The 18,541-nt window shown below is 39.0% G+C and overlaps 1 protein-coding gene across 1 annotated transcript in view; it reads right to left on the reverse strand.

Moving 5' to 3' along the window:
- Nucleotides 1-321: 321 nt before the first annotated feature.
- Nucleotides 322-18,541, reverse strand: part of TTC21B (tetratricopeptide repeat domain 21B) — a 58,390-nt gene continuing 40,170 nt past the window's right edge. Inside the window, exons 24-29 of the mRNA XM_084891588.1 lie at nt 18,327-18,488; nt 15,738-15,933; nt 10,440-10,664; nt 8,394-8,514; nt 2,225-2,292; nt 322-819 (exon numbers count right to left, since the gene is read on the reverse strand). Of these exons, the coding sequence (XP_084747714.1) occupies nt 742-819; nt 2,225-2,292; nt 8,394-8,514; nt 10,440-10,664; nt 15,738-15,933; nt 18,327-18,488 (850 nt within the window). The 3' untranslated portion in view covers nt 322-741. The remainder of the gene's footprint in view (nt 820-2,224; nt 2,293-8,393; nt 8,515-10,439; nt 10,665-15,737; nt 15,934-18,326; nt 18,489-18,541) is intronic.

The following is an 18,541-nucleotide window of genomic DNA, read 5'->3' on the forward strand; positions in this document are numbered from 1 at the left end:
TGCCCGAGTGGTATTGGGATAGTGGCTGAAATAACACTAGGAGGCCTAGTCTTTGGACAAAGGTTAAATACTGCTATAAAGGTTTGCCACTTAAACTAATTTCAGGTACTGATTATTTCTTAAGATGACACTTGCAGTGAGAGCAGAAAGAATGAGCTTACTAAAGAGAAAGGGAATTTTTCCAAAATGATTTTTTTGCTAGGAAAGCCATATTTTCTGCAACAGTACTCATAACATTCCAGACTTCAGGGGAAGCTCACCCTAATGTAGCAAAACTCACCGTGTCTTTTGAGTGCCAAGAGGAATACAAACCATACATTTCTAAAATATTTATTAAAATATATATATTTTTCATAAGTTATTTACAAGAAAATTTGTTCAGATCTTTGAAACAATGTTACAAAAAATTTAATGGAGAATAGTTGCATTTTAAATATATTTCCTAGAATAAAGAACTCATATTCCTTAGAAAAGACATAGGATACTTAGTTACCTAGCTGTTAATAAAATATTCTTTATATAAATAGGTTATAATTTTACCAGAAAGACACCAAATCTGCATCTACTCATTCACCTTCTCCCTCAGAAAACACCCATTTGCTATATCATTTCTCCAGGCAATAGCAGCCTCTGCTGGAGAAAGAAAAGAATGCTTGTATTACAAAAAATTAGCTCAAACCTATTTTGAACTGTTAGAACCTCAGATCCGTTTCCCACTGAACCACCAATCTAAATTAATTTTCAAGGTCTTAAAGATGTTCGAGCCTTATCAAGAATATCCTTCCTGATTTTTGGATAAGTTGGATGTGCCTCAAGAACCTGTAAAAACAGAGAGCAAAAAAACAAGACAAAAAGCATAAGAACTTGTAATTATCCAGAACTGGAGAACTACAAAACTTACATGTAATGAATATTACAGTTGAGATTTCATTATATTAATACAGCAAATATAATTGCAATTTAAAAAATGATGTGATGAGATGTGACATGAAGATTCCTACTTATTACTAGTAATTAGATGAAAACAGTAGTATATGAATACTACATGTGGAAAAATAACAAATACAATTACTTCCTTAATAGGCCAGTTGCAGAAAACAACTACATATTTATCTCAATAAATTAAGATATTTAAAAAATTTAACTATTATATATAATATTTAATTAACCTTTAGATAATTATTTCTTAAAATATTTTTTATTGATTTCAGAGAGGAAGTGAGAGGGAGAGAGGTAGAAACATCAATGATGAAAGAGAATCGAGAATCATTGATTGGCTGCTTCTTGCACTCAACCCCTACCAGGGACCAAACCTGCAAACCGGCATGTGCCCTTGACCGGAATTGAACCCGGGACCAGTTAGCCTGCAGGCCAACACTTTATCCACTGAGCCAAACCAGCTAGAGAATAATTTTTAACCAGGAGTACACATCAGATTTACCTGGAGTGATTTTGAAACATACAAAATTCCAGAACTAATGAGTCTAGAAGTGGGGAGATACTCATTAAAAAAAAGACCAAACTCCACAAATGATTCTAATATAACCTTATATTAATGTACAACCTTAACCTTAATGTGAAAACTGGTTTACAGAGAGAGTCAATAATCCATTGCAATCGCTGAGACCAGTATTGACTCTAAGGATGCTGACATAGCACCTGGATAAGGCACATTACACAGCTCTTTTCTAAGGAGCTTTCCTGGGTAACTTCTAACAATGCGTAATGTAATGTTTTATATGGAATATCAATAGGACAATGTTATATAAAGAAATTGCAAATTCTAATACTGCAACTTATTTGTCATTTCAGTAAAGGATAACTTAATAGGGGATCAATCACAGAAAAGTAATCAAATGACTTCTACATCACAGAAATATCTCTTATGTCTAATTTAAAAGTCTGAATTTTCTATTAATCAGACTTAGACACAGTCACAGAACTTCTATTCAGAACAATGAAATGATCTGGAGAATCTATAACAATGCTCAAATATCTTCTAACTTAAATACTATGTTTTATTTCACTTGCTTCTTGTCAGGCCTCTGTCTTTAAAATGGAAAGAAACATTGTATAATTTTCCTAAACGTTGAAAACTGATAATTGTCCAGAGTGTATTTGATAAGTCACTTAACTAGAATACTACACTATATATATAGCTTGAAATTAAAAGTAGGAAATTGTGCATCTGAAAAATTTTAAGAAATCTAAATTTAAATGTTACCTGGTGACATACGTCAATTGCATCCACATATCTTTTCGCTTTTAAGTAATTAAATGCCAGTTTGTACCCTGTTAAGACAAAAACAACCCATAATGATACAGAACTATTTATAAAGCACACTGCTAGTATTACCGCTTTTTAAAAAAGTATATATATTTTATTGATTTATTTTAATTTTAATTTTAAATATATTTTATTGATTTTTTACAGGGAGGAAGGGAGAGGGATAGAGAGTCAGAAACATTGATCAGTTGCCTCTTGGACACTCTCTACTGGGTGTGTGTCCGCAACCAAGGTGCATGCCCTTAACCGGAATTGAACTCGGGACCTAGAGTCTGCAGGCCAATGCTCTATCCACTGAGCCAAACTGGCCAGGGCTGTTTTATTGACTCTTTTAGAGAGGAAGGGAGAGGGATAGAGAGTAAGAAACACAGATCAGCTGCCTCCTTCACACCTCCTACTGGGGATGTGCACACAACCAAAGTATATAGCCTTGACTGGAATCAAACCTGGGACCTTTCAGTCTGCGGGCCAACGCTCTATCCCAGTGGTTCTCATTCTGTGGGTTGAGACCCTTTTGGGGGTCAAGTGACCCTTTCACAGGGGTCGCCTAAGACATCCTGCACAGCAGATATTTACATTACAATTCATAACAGTAGCAAAATTACAGTTATGAAGTAGCAACGAAAATACCTTTATGGTTGGGGGTCACCACAACATGAGGAAATGTATTAAAGGGTCGCGGCATTAGGAAGGTTGAGAACCACTGCAGAGTCTATCCACTAAGCCAAACCGGTTAGAACTAGTATTACCCTTTTTGCCTCCTCCTTCATGTGCTTACTTATTAGAGAACCTAGAGGCTGGTGACTGCACTATGACAGACATGAGATAACAGAAGGTGGAGTGACATGAAAGGAGAACAGGTAGGAAAGAAAATGAAGTTGGAAAAAGGACCACAGTGAATACACCTTTGGGTTAGGAGACCGCCATCCCACCAGTGGGATTCTGTACTTTACAGACTACAATAAAACTCAGCCTCGGGCAGTAAATGGTAACAGCTATTCAGTTACACAATACAGATTTCCTCAGCACTAAAACACCAGGCAGACTGGTTTCTACAGTCATGAAGTTTACATCCTATGTGGAAAGAAAGCACATTATTAAAATAATTATGTAAGTGAATGAATAATTTCAAAAATGAGATAAATACCATGGAATAAAAGTACAGACCAAATGAGCTATAATGAGAAACCTGGTAGGGGAGTGAGTGGTGTCAGGCAACTTTTGAAATCTGAAGGAGGCATAAAATGAGCCAAAAGGTTGTGAAAGGAGACCACTTTCAGGCCGAGGGAACTGTGCATAGAAAGAACACACAGGAACCAAAGGACCTAGAGGACATGGTGAGAAGGCAGAGCAGGTGGGAGAGTGGCCCAGAACAGAGAAGATTAGTCAGCAGATATTCCACACATTATTGATGAGTAACAATTATCACAATTACCGATACCAAATGTCATGTTTCAAATGGCGACAATTTAGAAAAAAAGGGTTATTTTTTTTTAAAAAAACATTACTTTTTAAATTTATTTTTATTGCTGAAAGTATTACAGATATCTGCCCCCCACCGTTTTTCTATTGACCCTCTCCACCCTGCACTCGCCCCACCCCCAGGCCTAAACTATACTACACTACTCTCTGTGTCCAAGCGTTATGCATATAAATTCTTTGGTTAATCTCTCCACACCCACCCACGCCTTTCCTCTGAGATTTATCAGTCTGCTCTTGGGCTCTAGTCAAAGTACCAGAATACATTTTTAGAATTTCAAAATATGTTTAAAAAAAATACCTGGCTAATGTGGTCATATAAAAGTGCGCACACGCACACATGAAGACACACACATAACTGTTCTAGATGCAAAAGTAAGTTTCAGAGAGGTAAACTTGGTATCCTTATAAAGAAATTCTAAAATGGAATAATAAAGCGAGTTTGTGACATTTAAAATGAAAAACAATTTAAGATGCCATGCCAAACATACTTTACATGGAAACGAGAGCCAAAAACACCTAGATTTAACTTCTGACTTCTTGACTAGGTTTGAGACCTTAGCCAAGTCATCTGAGCTGTTGAATTCAAGCTCCCTCATCTAAAAAATAGGATCATAATTTTTCACTCTTAGGATAATTTTAAAGACAATATACTTGTGAAAAGCTTTAAAAAAATTTTAGAGCACCACAGAAATATTTCAAAAATTATTTTTTCTGTGAAAACACTAAATTAGAAGTACAAAGTTTTAATGTTGAAAGAAACTTGATAGGCTAGATTGTTAAAATTTTTTAGAAAAATAACAAAGGACTAAAAATGGTACACACACACAAAAAAAGTGGAAGCTGCATTGTACCTGCTAAGCTTATGATAATTCAACCTTCTGTAATTAGGGGGGAAATGAAAGAGAGAGGGAGGGAGGGAAAGGGGGAGAAAAGAAGGGAGTGAGGGTAGCATGAATGACAGAAACAGCCTAGTGACTGTCAGATAACCTGAGAAAAACATGAATGTGTTCTTCTCTCATAGGATCTCTCTTCCGGGTGCCCTTCCTGGTGACAACAAAGAAGCATGAATCCCATGGGGATAACACGGCCACATAAGGATATCCTGACAAAAGGAAATGTGGCATGTGTTATTAAGATGGCAGGCAGGTTGGGGGAGTTGGATGCAGTGACAATGCTAAGGAAGAAACTGAAGAATTAATTGAGAGCCTTTGAGGAATGCTTACTTAAGAAGTCTAAAAAATATAAAGATGGCACAATGAACGAACTAGGGAGTTGAAATATCTATAGTTCCAAGGAAGAGTATATTTAAATAATTTAGCTTCTAAATGCACTCCTTTTGTGGAATAAAGTATCAAAATTTCATATATTTTAAGGAATTTTCATTTTGCAAGGTGATTTTATTCTGTAAGATGTAAGCTACCTAAAAAGGAAAAATACCACTGGCAAATGTTAGTTCCTGTGCTCTACATGAGTCTAGTAAGATGACATACCCCAGAAATATATCAGGTGGGAGTCCTGAATGGATAGCCTTTAGTGTAAAGATGATCTGACTGCAAATGAAATGAATCCATATTGTGATATGGCTGCTAAAAAGACAAATGTCATCTAAGGCTGAATTAACAACTACTAAATGCCTAATTTATAAAACAGCTTCATTATTAATACAATTCGATCTTAAATCATACTTAAGAACTGGTTCATTTCTGGTACAACAGGTCAGGAGGGAGGTGGCAAATAAAACACTCTTTCCCAAACTTAATTGGCCATGGAATCTAATCTCTTCATACTCATATCTCTTTTATAAATATCTATATCTATATCTATATCTATATCTATATCTATATCTATAGTAATGATTTTCTTAAGGAAAGGAAATGGAGAGAGAAACATCAATGAGAGAATCACTGATAGGTTGCCTCCTACACACCCCACACTGGGGCATGTGTCCTGACTGGGAATCGAATCTTGACCTCCTGATTCATAGGTTAATGCTCAACTACCAAGCCACACCAGCTGGGCTCTCTTTCTTTTAATAATTATCTCACCAAGTATTCCAAAGCACAGCTGGTAAAACACTAATGTAGAGTTTCCAGGGTTCAGCACAAGAATGGTGAAAGACTTGGACGCAAGTTTTAGGAGGAATGGACCAATAGGTGAGGATGGCTTGAAGAGAAACCTTATGGGAGACTTGGGAGAAATCTGAAACCAGATTGCTGGAAGCCAGTTCCAGCATGTCATAATTGCAAGAGTTTCATTGAAAGATTGATGGAACTTGGGGAATCAACAAGGGCTGCATCACATATGTTGTCACCTGTTGGAAATGGCTGAAGGCATTTCCCCAAACCTGAAAAGGAAGCATTAAATTGATTGTTTGCTGCCAGACAGCTTAGAACATCTTAATCTACATGTTATTGACTCCTACTGGCCAAACACCTGAACAGCCGTAGACTATTCCCCAATTTAACAATGCTTCTGTACAAAACCCTACCCTTTGAAGTGTATATCTCCACTCTGCCTTAGGACAAATTGTGTTAATAAAAAATAAGGGGTCCTGAAACTAGGAGAACTTGGTTTCTTCAACTAGGCTCCTCTGCCTCCCCCAATATGCCTTTCAAAATTATTGTATGTTATATCTCTGGACTCTTATTTAATCTCTGCACAGCCCCTTCTCCAGATTCCAGAACCCTTCTAGATGCCAGATCAAGACCACCGGCATTAAATGATGCCCAACGTCCGGCATTACCAGAGGACCATTGTGTGTAGAGGAAAAGGGCTCTGGACTACTCTAGAACACAGGCTGGGCAGTTTCAATGAGGCACATGTCAGCTCTGTGTAAATACGGAGCAGAGTCTGGGGAAGAGCTACCTCAGTGTGGGGAGACAGAGCCACTAAGTGTACTTCAGATGCCACTCATGTGTCAGGGTGGCTGGAGACTGGCAGTCCTCAAACTAACAGCCTGCTATTGGAATAAGATGATGTTTCTAGATTCTCAGGGAGAAAAAATAGGTTTCATGGTCAAATTATTGCAGGAAACATGTCCCTTCTGTGATAGCTGTCACAATACACAGTAGGGTTGAAAGGCTTTGAGAAGTTCTATAGTTAAGATATCTGCAGAATGTGATTTAATGCAATGTTTTTCTAATGTTCTTGACAATGGAACACTTCTGCCCACAGGATTTCCATTTTGGAAATAACAGACGATGAAGGGAGAGAAAGGGCAGAATTACACTAGATATCCTTAAGATGACTAACAAGTTTGAATGTCAGCAAATGATACTTAATAACTATTAGTAGCTAATAATTTATTGTGAATGTAAAATTTATTCTTCAGAAGGACTGGCAAAAGAAGTGAGCTCTTAATGTGCATTTTGTTCTTAAAAATAAAGTCTAATGCATTTAAGTGAATAAATATATATATAATAGTCTAAGTGACCACATGACTGAATGACTGGTCGACTGGTCGCTATGATACGCATTGACCACCAAGGGGCAGATGCTCAACACAGGAATTGCCCCCGGTGGTCAGTGTGCTCCCACAGCCAACCTCCTGTGGCCGGCCAACCTCCCATGGTCCCTTCCCCCATCTGGCCAGCTCTGATCAGCCCTGATCACTGGCCAGACTGTGAGGGATCCCACCAGTGCACTAATTTATGCACTGGGCCTCTAATCTGCACTGTTAAAAGAGAAACATGCAAATTACCATCACTCCACTAACCTATTGAGTGAATATGCAAATTAACCTGAAAACATGGCAGCCCTGCCCCCTGCCTCTCCAGGCCTGTGGGAGTGGGAGAAATCAAGTACCAGTGCCTGAGTCTGGTTGTAGCCCGGGAGATGAAGAAATCACCTGCCCCCTGATCCCAGGCCGCAGACAGCAGCAGAAGCCTCACATCCGCCTGCCCCATGTCCTGGGGAAGACGTAGAAACCCGGCCCCAGCGCTGGGTGCGCCCAGGAGATGAAGAATCTGCCTGCCACATGATCCCAGACTACAGCCAGCCGGAGAAGTCGCCCGCACTGCATCCCAGGGAAGACAGAGAAGCCTCCTGCCTGTGGTCCAGGCGCCAGCACCTGCAGCTGGCTACAGCCTGGTAGACAGAGAAGCCACCCACCCCGCAGTTGAGAGCACCAGTACCTGCAGCTGGCTGTGGCCCAGGAGATAAAGAAGTTGCCCACCCCCCGGTCTGGGCACTAGCACTTGCAGCTGCAGCCCAGGTGAAGCCACCTACCCATGATCCCCTGCAGCTGCAGCCGGCCTGGCTGTCTATGGCTGACCAGAGGGAGGGAAATGTGGATCCCGGGTGCCTGTGGTTGGCTGGAGAAGGGAATCCTGGGTCCCAGATGTGAGGCTGAGGCAGAGGAGGTTAGGGGCAATCAAGCCAGCAGGAGACCATTTAGGGACAATCAGGCTGGCAGGCGAGCAGTTAGGAGCCAGCAGTTCTAGATTGTGAGAGGGATGTCTGACTGCCAGTTATCCCCTAAGGGCTCCCAGATTGGAGAGAGTGCAGGCCGGGCTGCAGGACACCCTCCACGCCCCCATGCAAGAATTTCACGCACCAGGCCACTAGTTTACAAATAAAACCCAGGTTTCCTGTAAAAATCTAATGTCTAATTTGTTAAACTCACCTATTGCTGGGTTTGTCTGATTGCCGTGTTTCCACGCCATCTCATAGTTTAAGGCAGCATCTGTATATGTTTGCTCTTTTTCCATAATGTAGCCCATATATTCATAAGCTTTGCAGCAAGACTAAAGAAAAATGGAAGTTGTATCAATAAACTAAGTTCCATACCACTAAGATTTTGAGGTACTTATGACCATAGAGGCCATCCATATTAACTAATTTATATGGCACATAAAACAACGGTTTTCAACCTCGGCTACACAATCAAATGATCTAAAGGATTTAATAAAAGATTCTGAGGCCAAGCTTCCACCTCAAACCTGGAATCAGAATTTTTGGGTGAGAAGGGAATTTGTATTTTATTCCTATACATGAATATAATTTATTGTGAATAATTTCAACACACAAATATAGAAATGACAGTGTAATGAATCCACATCTTTCAACAATGAGCTCATAGCTAATACTGTTGCACCTCTATCCCCCACACTTGTCCTTCTGCATTATCAGACATAAACTCAGATATTGTCATTTCATCCATAAATATTTTATTATGCTTCTTTAAAAATAAGAACTCTCTTTAAACAAAACCACGAACCACAACTTGTCATACCTAAATGTAACAACTTGACATCACCAAGTATTCAGTCACTATTGAAGTATGAATGGTCTCAATATAATTTTATTTTTATTTGTTTGTCAGGATGAGAATCAAAATAAGGTTCACTCATTGCCATCTGACATGACATTTTGTACATTTCCTGTCCTAGATTTGGATAATCTCCATTTTTAAATTATATAATTCAAGATTTCTAAGCTCTGTCTCCTGAATCTTAAGTTTCCAATATTGACAAGCCTAACTAGCAGGGCTAAGCCTCTATAGCAGCCAACACGTACAAACATAAATGTATTGCTGTCAGTGTTCTGGCAAACTGAAACTCTTGGCATGAAATCAGCTGCTTGATAGTTTTACTTTTTCAAAGCCTCTTAACGAGCACTCTCTTGTTTTTCAAGGGAATATAACTTGAATTAGATGTATAAACTATAAGTTGATAAATGGCTTGATATTTTAGGTTTTTAAAGTTCCTAAGAAAATAACTGAATAGTATCAGATGATCTCTTTAAAAAAACAAATGATCCATTTTGTAATCTAATTTGCTTGAAGAGAATAAAACATTGATTTTATGTGATTAAAGATTTGAAATAACTGATATGAATGTGTAAAGATAAATATCTTCAAAACTATCTTCAAGTTTCTAAGATGAATACATGTCTTAACAAATAGTTTAAAAATGTTTTATTGAATAAGACATTCTTTTTGTGTATGTGTGATTAAACACCAAAATGCACTGTTAAGAGCCTTAAATTCTAAGAATTTTAAGATTTTCAATTTCATTCCTAAAGATAAGGACTTATTAAACAAATCATATTAAATGCTGAAAAGACTTTTCCCCACAAAGGATATTATACACAGTGGATTATGATACTGTGGAAAGTCATGCAGCTGCAGCAAAGTCATGGAGTATTTAACAGGAAGGATGGATGCCCGCAATTAATGCTCTTCTGTAATTTTCATTAGTTCTGAGATGGCAAGGGTAATCACAGGCAAGTACTTGACATTCCAAAACACTTTCTATAAGTAGGGCACACCACAGCTGAAAGTTAAAACTGTATAAATCTGTGTTTTTTTATATTTTTTTCAAGGGCAAATGGATTCTTTCTTATTATTAACTAGAGGCCCGATGCACAAAATCCGTGCAAGAGTAGGCCCTCCTTCCCCCAGCTGCTGGCACCAGCTTCCCTGTGGTACCCAGAACCCAGGCTTCCCTCACAGCCTCGGCTTCATGTGGAAGGACATCTGGTCTAATTAACATATTATGTTTTTATTACTGTAGATGTTGGTTTCCTGATTATGGTAAGAATAAAGATTGAATTTTCAAAACTCACAGATAGGAATCCTTAGAAATGAACCAACACTCTGTAATAGCCTATTATAGAAGGCTTATACAATAAAGGTTAACAATGATTGTTTTACCCCTCAATCGGCTACCTTATTATGATGCAGGCATCGCTTTAACAGTTCTTCTGCCATGTCATATTTGGCCGACTGAATATAAATATCAGCAAGTAGCAGCCAGCTCCTCTCAAAGTCCTCAGCATCAACAGGATTCCAGTTCATTTTCGCAATCCGCTTCAGCTGGTTTCTGGCTCGTGGAGTCTGTTTCAGGATCATATAAGCTGTTGCCATTCCCAAAAGTGCTGGAATATGATCCTTCTGTAAGGAAACCAAACTTTAGACCCTCAGATACACAAACATAAGTGTCCTATGTTTAAAAAGAAAACACATGGAAAGTAGCAAGTGCCAGATAATATGGATTATATTTCAGGCTCCACACAGCTAACTGTGATAGGGTCATTAATTAACACATCTAGTAAGCTCACCCTACCATGTAGAAGTTGGGTGAGGTGCTGGGTGGTTAAGATAATTCAATAAATTTGCAGATGCCACAACCACACAATCTCAGACAATTTGGGTGACTCAGTCTTTAATGGAATTGACTGGCTGTTTTGGTTTTGCACAGATACAAAAAAAATAAACAAGATTCTATTTCAGTGGAATCCTGACTGAACATTTGCATTTTGACTCCTTCATTCTTTCATCTGTAAAAAGGAATAACAATGATTTACCCACAATAATAGTCCTTATCTATATTGACTTATCCTATTACTCCTTCTCTTCCCCTTTTCATTTTCACTTTATTCAACAACCTCTTCTCCCAATAAAGATCAATGAAATGTTATAGATAAGGCATGCAATTAGATAGTCATGTGGAAATTATAGAAAATAAACCCGTTTTAAAACATGCTTTTATAGTTTTGATATTTTGCATGGGTTCAAAAGGAAAAAAATGTAGTTAATCTGACTTCCAATTCCTTGTAATAGAATTTGCAGAATTTAGAAATTTCTTCTGTTTTGTGTGGTAAAATTCTATGTGATTGCTATTATAGTGAGGTGTTAGTGTACTAGTATAGTAGATGATAAAATACAGATCTACTGAAAGACATCTGGTTCAGGTAAGCCATAAGAAACAGGGTAGCAGAGTAGTAAAATGTTCAATGCCCAGTAGGACCATAGTTGGAAGTCGAAATAACCTGGATTAGAAAAGGTGACACATCGGAGCTTGATGAACACAGCTTTTTAAGAACATAAAATATCCCTAGCTCTAATTATATATCTTTCAATAAACTTCCAACATGTAATTTGTTCTCATTAAAGAGTGGCAAAAGGTTTTATGTGAGTGTCAAATCCACCCAACTGGCAGTAAATTCTGAAGCTGTGTGGATGTTATCAGTTATTGAGCCTCATCCTCATCCTCACCTTATGTGGGCTAGAGGGGAAAGAAAATGGAGGCCAGCTATGAATTTGTCAGTCAGATCCCAGGACAGCCCACAAAGAGAAGGACCCTGTAAGAATGCCCAGATCTTTCCACATACTAAAAATATTCCACACTACACATTTAAAAATAAACCCTCTGATTTTAAAATCACACACCTCAAGTTTGATTAGAATGAATCAATTCCCTACAGCTTGATCATGGCTGAGTGAACCCAAGAATCATTTCTACAACTGCAAATCTGCCCTCGCTGGTGTTGCTAATGGTTAGAGCATCGGCCCTTGCACCAAAGGGTTCCAGGTTTGATTCCCAGTCAAGGGCATGTTCCTGGGTTGTGGGTTCACTCCCAACCTCTGGTTGGGGTGACCAGGCAATGTGTCTCTCCCACACTGCTGTTTCTTTGTCTCCCTCCTTCTCTCTTTATCCCTTCTACTCTCTCTGAAAAGCAATGAAAAAAATATCTTCAAATGAAAATTAACAAAAATAAAACTGCAAATCTGAATTTTCACTCTGGTCTCAGACCCAAAATGTCTCTCTGGTTCAGACATCCTAAGGCATTTGGTCAGCTTCCCTCTCTCATGCTCAGCTGCCACACTTTGGATCACAAAGGACAATACAGCTATGTTATAAACAAACTGCTTTTATGGTTCAAGGTGATGGAATGAAAGCCAGTGGAAGCACTGCTGTGCTTAATGTATTTTCCACCATTTCCTCCCATGATTCCTGTCGCATACCTCTTTTTCAATCAATCTGAATGCCACATAGTGCTGTGAACATGCCATTTCCCTGCTCCCTGTCTTTGTTCCTATTTCCCCTTACCCTGCAATGCACTTTCTCCATCTCTGCCTGTGAAAATGCAAGTTATTATGCTGGTCCTCCTTAAATCATACCTTCTCCACAAAAGGGCCTCCCAACTCTTCCTGCAGCACTTTTATTTGCAACTCTAGGTTAAATTTTGTGTTGTACCACAGTCAGTATGCTTACCTCATGGTCCCTAGATTATAAGAAACTTGAAGAAAAGGAGCTATACTTTGTTTAACTTTGTGACTCCCATTGTGCTTAGTACTGTACTCATTGGCTGCTTAATCAATATTTATTATAGTTAACTAGAGGCCCGGTGCACAAATTCGTGCACCAGTGGGGTCCCTTGGCCTGGTCTGTGGGATGGGACCAAAACTGGCTTTCCAATATCCTCTGAGAGTTCCCGATTGGGAGAGGGTGCAGACGAGGCCGAGGGACCCCAAGGGTGCACGATCGGGGCTGGAGAGGAATGCTGGAGATTAGCCAGCTGGGGAGGTGCTGTGGGAGAACTTCAGCGCTTGTCCGGTGCATCTCACTCAGTCCCAATCGGCCAGACCCCAGGAGCAAGCTAACCTACTGGTCGGAGTCTAGGCAGACATTCAACTCAGGAGCTGCCCCCTGATGATCAGTGCACGTCATAGTGACCGGTTGAGTGGCCTTAGCATATCATTAACATATTACTCTTTAATTGGTTGAATGTCTGACAGGACAACCAGACACTTAGCATATTAGGCTTTTATTATATAGGATACTAGAGGCACAGTGCATAACATTTGTGCACTCGGGGTTGGATGGGGGTTCCTCAGCCCAGCCTGCACCCTCTCACAGTCTAGGAGCCCTTGGGGGATGTCTAACTGATGGCTTAGGCCCACTTCCCAAGAGGAGTGGGCCTAAGCCGCCGTTGGACATCCTTGGTGCTATAGTGGAGGCAGGCTGCTGCGTTCGCCGTCTGTCAGCCCGTCTTGTGGCTGAGTGGTGCTCCCCCTGTGGGAGCACACTGACCACCAGGGGGAAGTTCCTGAGTTGAGCGTCTGCCCCCTGGTAGTCAGTATGTATCGTAGCAACTGGTCATTCTGTTGTCTGGTCAATTTGCATATTACTCTTTTATTAGATAGGATATGTAGACTGAGTTAAAAGAAAGAAGTGCAAGATAAAATTTGTAGTTTCACCAACACAAAAACTGATTGTCTTTCTAGGAAATAGCTGTGATGTCACTAGCTGCTTTTGGGTTCTCTCTCAGATCCTACAGTTTAAACTCTCATTACATTCAGAACCATTTTTTTTTTTTTTTTTTTTTGCCAAGGACCATTTAGATATTTATATCATTCACAGACCATGCAAAATTATCAACTTAAAAATTAGCCTACTATATTTGGTCAAACATTTAATTAACTCACCCCTAATGCCTTGTTAGGGCCAGACCAAATGCTTTTGTGGGCCTTATATGGTCTGCGGGCCAGGCGTTCCCCACCCTTGCATTACACGCTAGGATGCTCCTTCACATTTGGTGGCTGTGATACTTTACTTGAAATGGTGCTTCATCATGTTCTTACACATTTTCTTGGTCTGACATGACAGTCCTATTTCTGGTCTCAGTTCAGTCAGCCACTGTCATCACCTGCTGTTTCACAGCCAATTCCAATGAGCACAACCCCAGGGAACATTACTTCAATGTCAGCAGAAGGTTCTGCTCCAGGTTGGGGCTGCTGCTGCTGCTGCTATCTTTCTGTCTGTTCCAAGGGTGGCTTAGATGGTAATCCAGTGCCATCTAGGACACTTGGAACCAAACAGCAAATGGGGCTGTGGGTTTCCCCAAATCCCTTCAGAGTCTGGAAGGCAGGGGGAAAGGGTCATAGTAGGAGTCCTTGGTGGTTTACTCTTACCACTGTGACTTCTGAACCACAAGAAAACAAAGCAAAACTCTGTAAATCTTATGACAGATACAAACTTATGAGTTTCCAGTGGTCTACAACATTGTTGAGTGGAAAAACATGAAACATAGTGAGTATGCTTAGAACTAGTTATTACCAACTGCTAATGGAGTGGGTGCCTAGAGTTCCTTCCTTAATATTTCATAATTGAAGAAATACAGTACCATTTGAGAAAAGGAAAAAAGAACACTGGAGAATGAGAAGGAAGGTGGGTCTGATGGATGAAAAGAGGAAGCCTTTAATATAATAATAATAATAATAATAATAATAATAATTAATAATAATAATAGGATTATTTCAGTGTTGCTAGAGATCAATGTCATTATTTGCATGATATAGGTTGTCAGTATTGAGCTCACTTAGCCTTAGAGTTGGAAAATTTTCAAATTCACATAAGTGGAAAGGTGAGCAATGCAGGCAGCAGGTGTTTATTTTCCTTTAGTAAGTTAACCTAGGTTACATCTACAACACAGGACTTCTCGAGGGATAAAGTTGTTCCCTTGAGAATTAATTTATGCCTTTTTGAAGAATTTCTTTTCTCCAGAATTCACCATTCTAACAGTGATAAATACATCAACCACACATAAAAACAGTGAAGTGTCTCTCTGGAGACAAAGGTACACTGTGTAAAATTATGCCAAACTATATACCTAATTTAAAAAAATATAATTTTTTATTGAATTTTATAAAGAGAAAGGAAGGGAGAGGGAGAGAAACATTGATGTGAGCGGAACATTGATCAGCTGTCCCCCTGAATGCCCCTATCCAGCAATTCAGCATGCAACTCGGGCATATGACCTGACTGAGAATCAAACCATGACCCCTCAGTGCATTGGATGATGCCCAATTAACCAAAGACCACACAGGCCAGGGCTATATGCCTAATTTTTAATACTAGTAAGTAATTAATTCAATTTTCAGAAAACAAACTAATCAAAACACTTATTTCTATACCATCATCTCTCTATATAAAAGCCAAGTGACTGGAATGACCAGAATGACCAGAATGACCGAGAGACCAGCCAACTTCCTATGGCCCCTTCTCCTGGGCGGCCTGGCCCCAATTGCTCTCCTACCCCAACTGGGGGTGGAGCCGGCCAACCTACCACGGTTCCCCCCCACCTCCTTCCGGGAGGGCCAGACCCCACCTGTGCACAGATTTGTGCACCAGGCTTCTAGCAGAAACATAACATATAAAATTGAAAAAGTAGATCTACAAACCTCAGATGTTGCTATTTCAGTGAACGTACTCAATGCTTGCTCAACATTAGATTTCTGCTTGGTAGCCATCAGGCAATAGTTCTCCAGTACTCGAAGCTGTACATGACCCTCAGCAGTCTGAGGTTTCAGTTCTTTAAGGAGTTTTTCTGCTGTTCTCACTGCTAATTGCATAGACTCTTGCTTCTCAGTTGAATTACTGTATTCAATGAAAAATAAATCTCTTATATCTGCTACACATGAAGTCCAAGTCATTGAGAATGGAATGAGATCTATGGTACACATGGTTTCTTTTTTGTCAGCAATTTAAAAGTAATCCTTTTGAAGAATGTCACTCATTCTCTTCTAGTACAAAGCGTAGTTATAATGTATTTTTTAAACAAAATTAATATAGTTTCAATAAAATAATAGCATTAAACATGTATTCACTCTAATGTGAAGACAAAATTTGGACAATATCTACATGTGGGTTTTCATTTCAGCTAATATAAAACTAGAATTAAAAATAAGTAGAATCATCCTATCATCAGTGATATTCCTATTCAGAAAAAGTAAAGAGGCAGCAAAAAGAAACATCACTGAAACACCTACTATGTGCTAAGCACTGGATTATGTCATTCAATCTATGTTGAATCCATTTTATATGTTAAAAAACTAAGGCCCAAACAGATGAAATAATTTGTCAAAGGTCACACAGCTAATAAATGCTAAACCTAGGATTTGAATCTAAGTTTGTCAGACATATAAAAAGTCTATTTTACTTTTCTCACTCAGTTGCTTATCAGATGCTCAGAAACTATTATCTGTCAAAAGGTTGTAAGTGCAGCGACAGTTTAAATATGCACTAGCATTTTTTTTATTTTTTAAATACACATCCACACCCAGCTCGTATTCTCTCTCTCCCCCTCCCTCCCTCTCTCTCTCTCTCTCTCTCTCTCTCTCTCTCTCCATATATGAAAATTAAATTCTCAAAGCCCATTCAATAAAGTCATCGGTCATTTTCTCAGGGCTTACATTTTATATTCTCTAACACATGTCATACTGTTGGCTACCTTCTTCAAAGTTCCACTCCCTTCGCTCTGTAACATTACATGTTTTTTGGTTCTCTTTCCACCACACTGATTGGCCTTTTCTGACATCCCTTTCTCATCCAGTCCCCTTAAATGTTAGCATGCCCCAAATTTAATTCTCAGACTTATCTTAATACATTCTACTTGCAAAGAGGCCATTTATAGAGTTCCAACCATCCACTCTGTACACACGTCCTCCAAATCTGTATCTAGCTATGGCCTCCTTTCCGAGTTCTAGTTTTAAATTTTCAACTACTTGCTGAAGAATAGCCTATAGATACCTAACAGTAGTTTACCTTAGCCTTTTCAAAACAAACAGAAGAAAAACATGTCTCTCCCGACTCTAAAACTTGCCATGATCTCTAGAATCCAAGCCTACAAATCGGTCATTGAAATGTCTCAGCAGTCTGGTTCTAATTTACTTCCGGTCCCTTCTGCATCTCCTCTTGATTGCTTTGCACCGCTGTGAGTTCTATGAAGTCCTGCAACACTTCACATCTGTTTTGTTGGAGATTGAATGCTTTCAGATACTGTCCTGTCTCCCAGGTAAATTACATGTTCCTGAAGGCAGAAACTACCCCTATACCTTAGTATATATTTACATACTTATGCATCCCCCACCATACTTTGCTCAATTTGAGGAGAGGACAAGCAATAAATACAGGTTCATAGAAATATAACCACTTAACAGCAGTGCACACAGTGGCTTTGAAGTCAGGTAGAACTCAGCCCAAATCTTGCTCCCACCACTTACTAATCTATCACATTAGACAAGTTAACTCTGAGCTAATTTCACAATACTGCTGTAGGGAATAAATAAGACAATGCAGTATACAGCAATAAGGATATGGTATATAACCACTATCTTTTATTATTTATTTATTTATTTATTTATTTATTTATTATTTATTTATTCATTTATTTATTTATTTATTTTAATAAATAGAAGCTTACAGAGATATGGCAGGAATGCTTCTTTTTTAAAAAAATATATTTTATTGATTTTTTACAAAGAGGAAGGGAGAGAGGTAGAGAGCTAGAAACGTCGATGAGAGAGAAACATCAACCAGCTGCCTCTTGCACACCCCCCACCGGGGATGTGCCCGCAACCAAGGTACATGCCCCTGACCGGAATCGAACCTGGGACCTTTCAGTCCGCAGACCGACGCTCTACCACTGAGCCAAACTGGTTTCGGCTACAACCACCATCTTTTAAAGAGTTACTATTATTGGGTGAACAATTTTGTGAAAGTAATCAAATTCTATAATGTACCTGTTTTTTTACAGAGTAGGGGAGTGTCTTTGCAAGTTTCTTCTGATTTAGGAAACCTACTAAAAGTAATACATGCTTGCTACAGAGAACAGTAATTCTAGCTACGATTTTTTTTTTTTATCTAACCCTTCATTAGTGCTAGCCTAGAATTTAGTTCTCTTTTGTAAGGTATCCTTGTTTATTATCCTCAATGTGTTTCTTAAAAAAAAAAAAAAAAAAAAAAAAAAGTAATTTGTCAAAGCCACTCACCCCAGGTCTCTGTCTAGATTTTCAAACACTTCACCTCCAACAGTTTCATTATCTGGATTCAAACAGATTTCTATCATATTATACAGGGCATTTTGGCCCCATTCACTATCTTTCCGAGCTTTATTAAAATGTCGAAGGGCATCATTTGGTTCTCCAGTATACCTGGTTAAATATTAAAAAAAACAACAACACAAAAACTTATTTCAATCACTGAC

The sequence above is a fragment of the Pipistrellus hanaki genome (assembly GCF_964339955.1).
Source record: "Pipistrellus hanaki genome assembly, chromosome: 8".
NCBI lineage: Eukaryota > Metazoa > Chordata > Mammalia > Chiroptera > Vespertilionidae > Pipistrellus > Pipistrellus hanaki.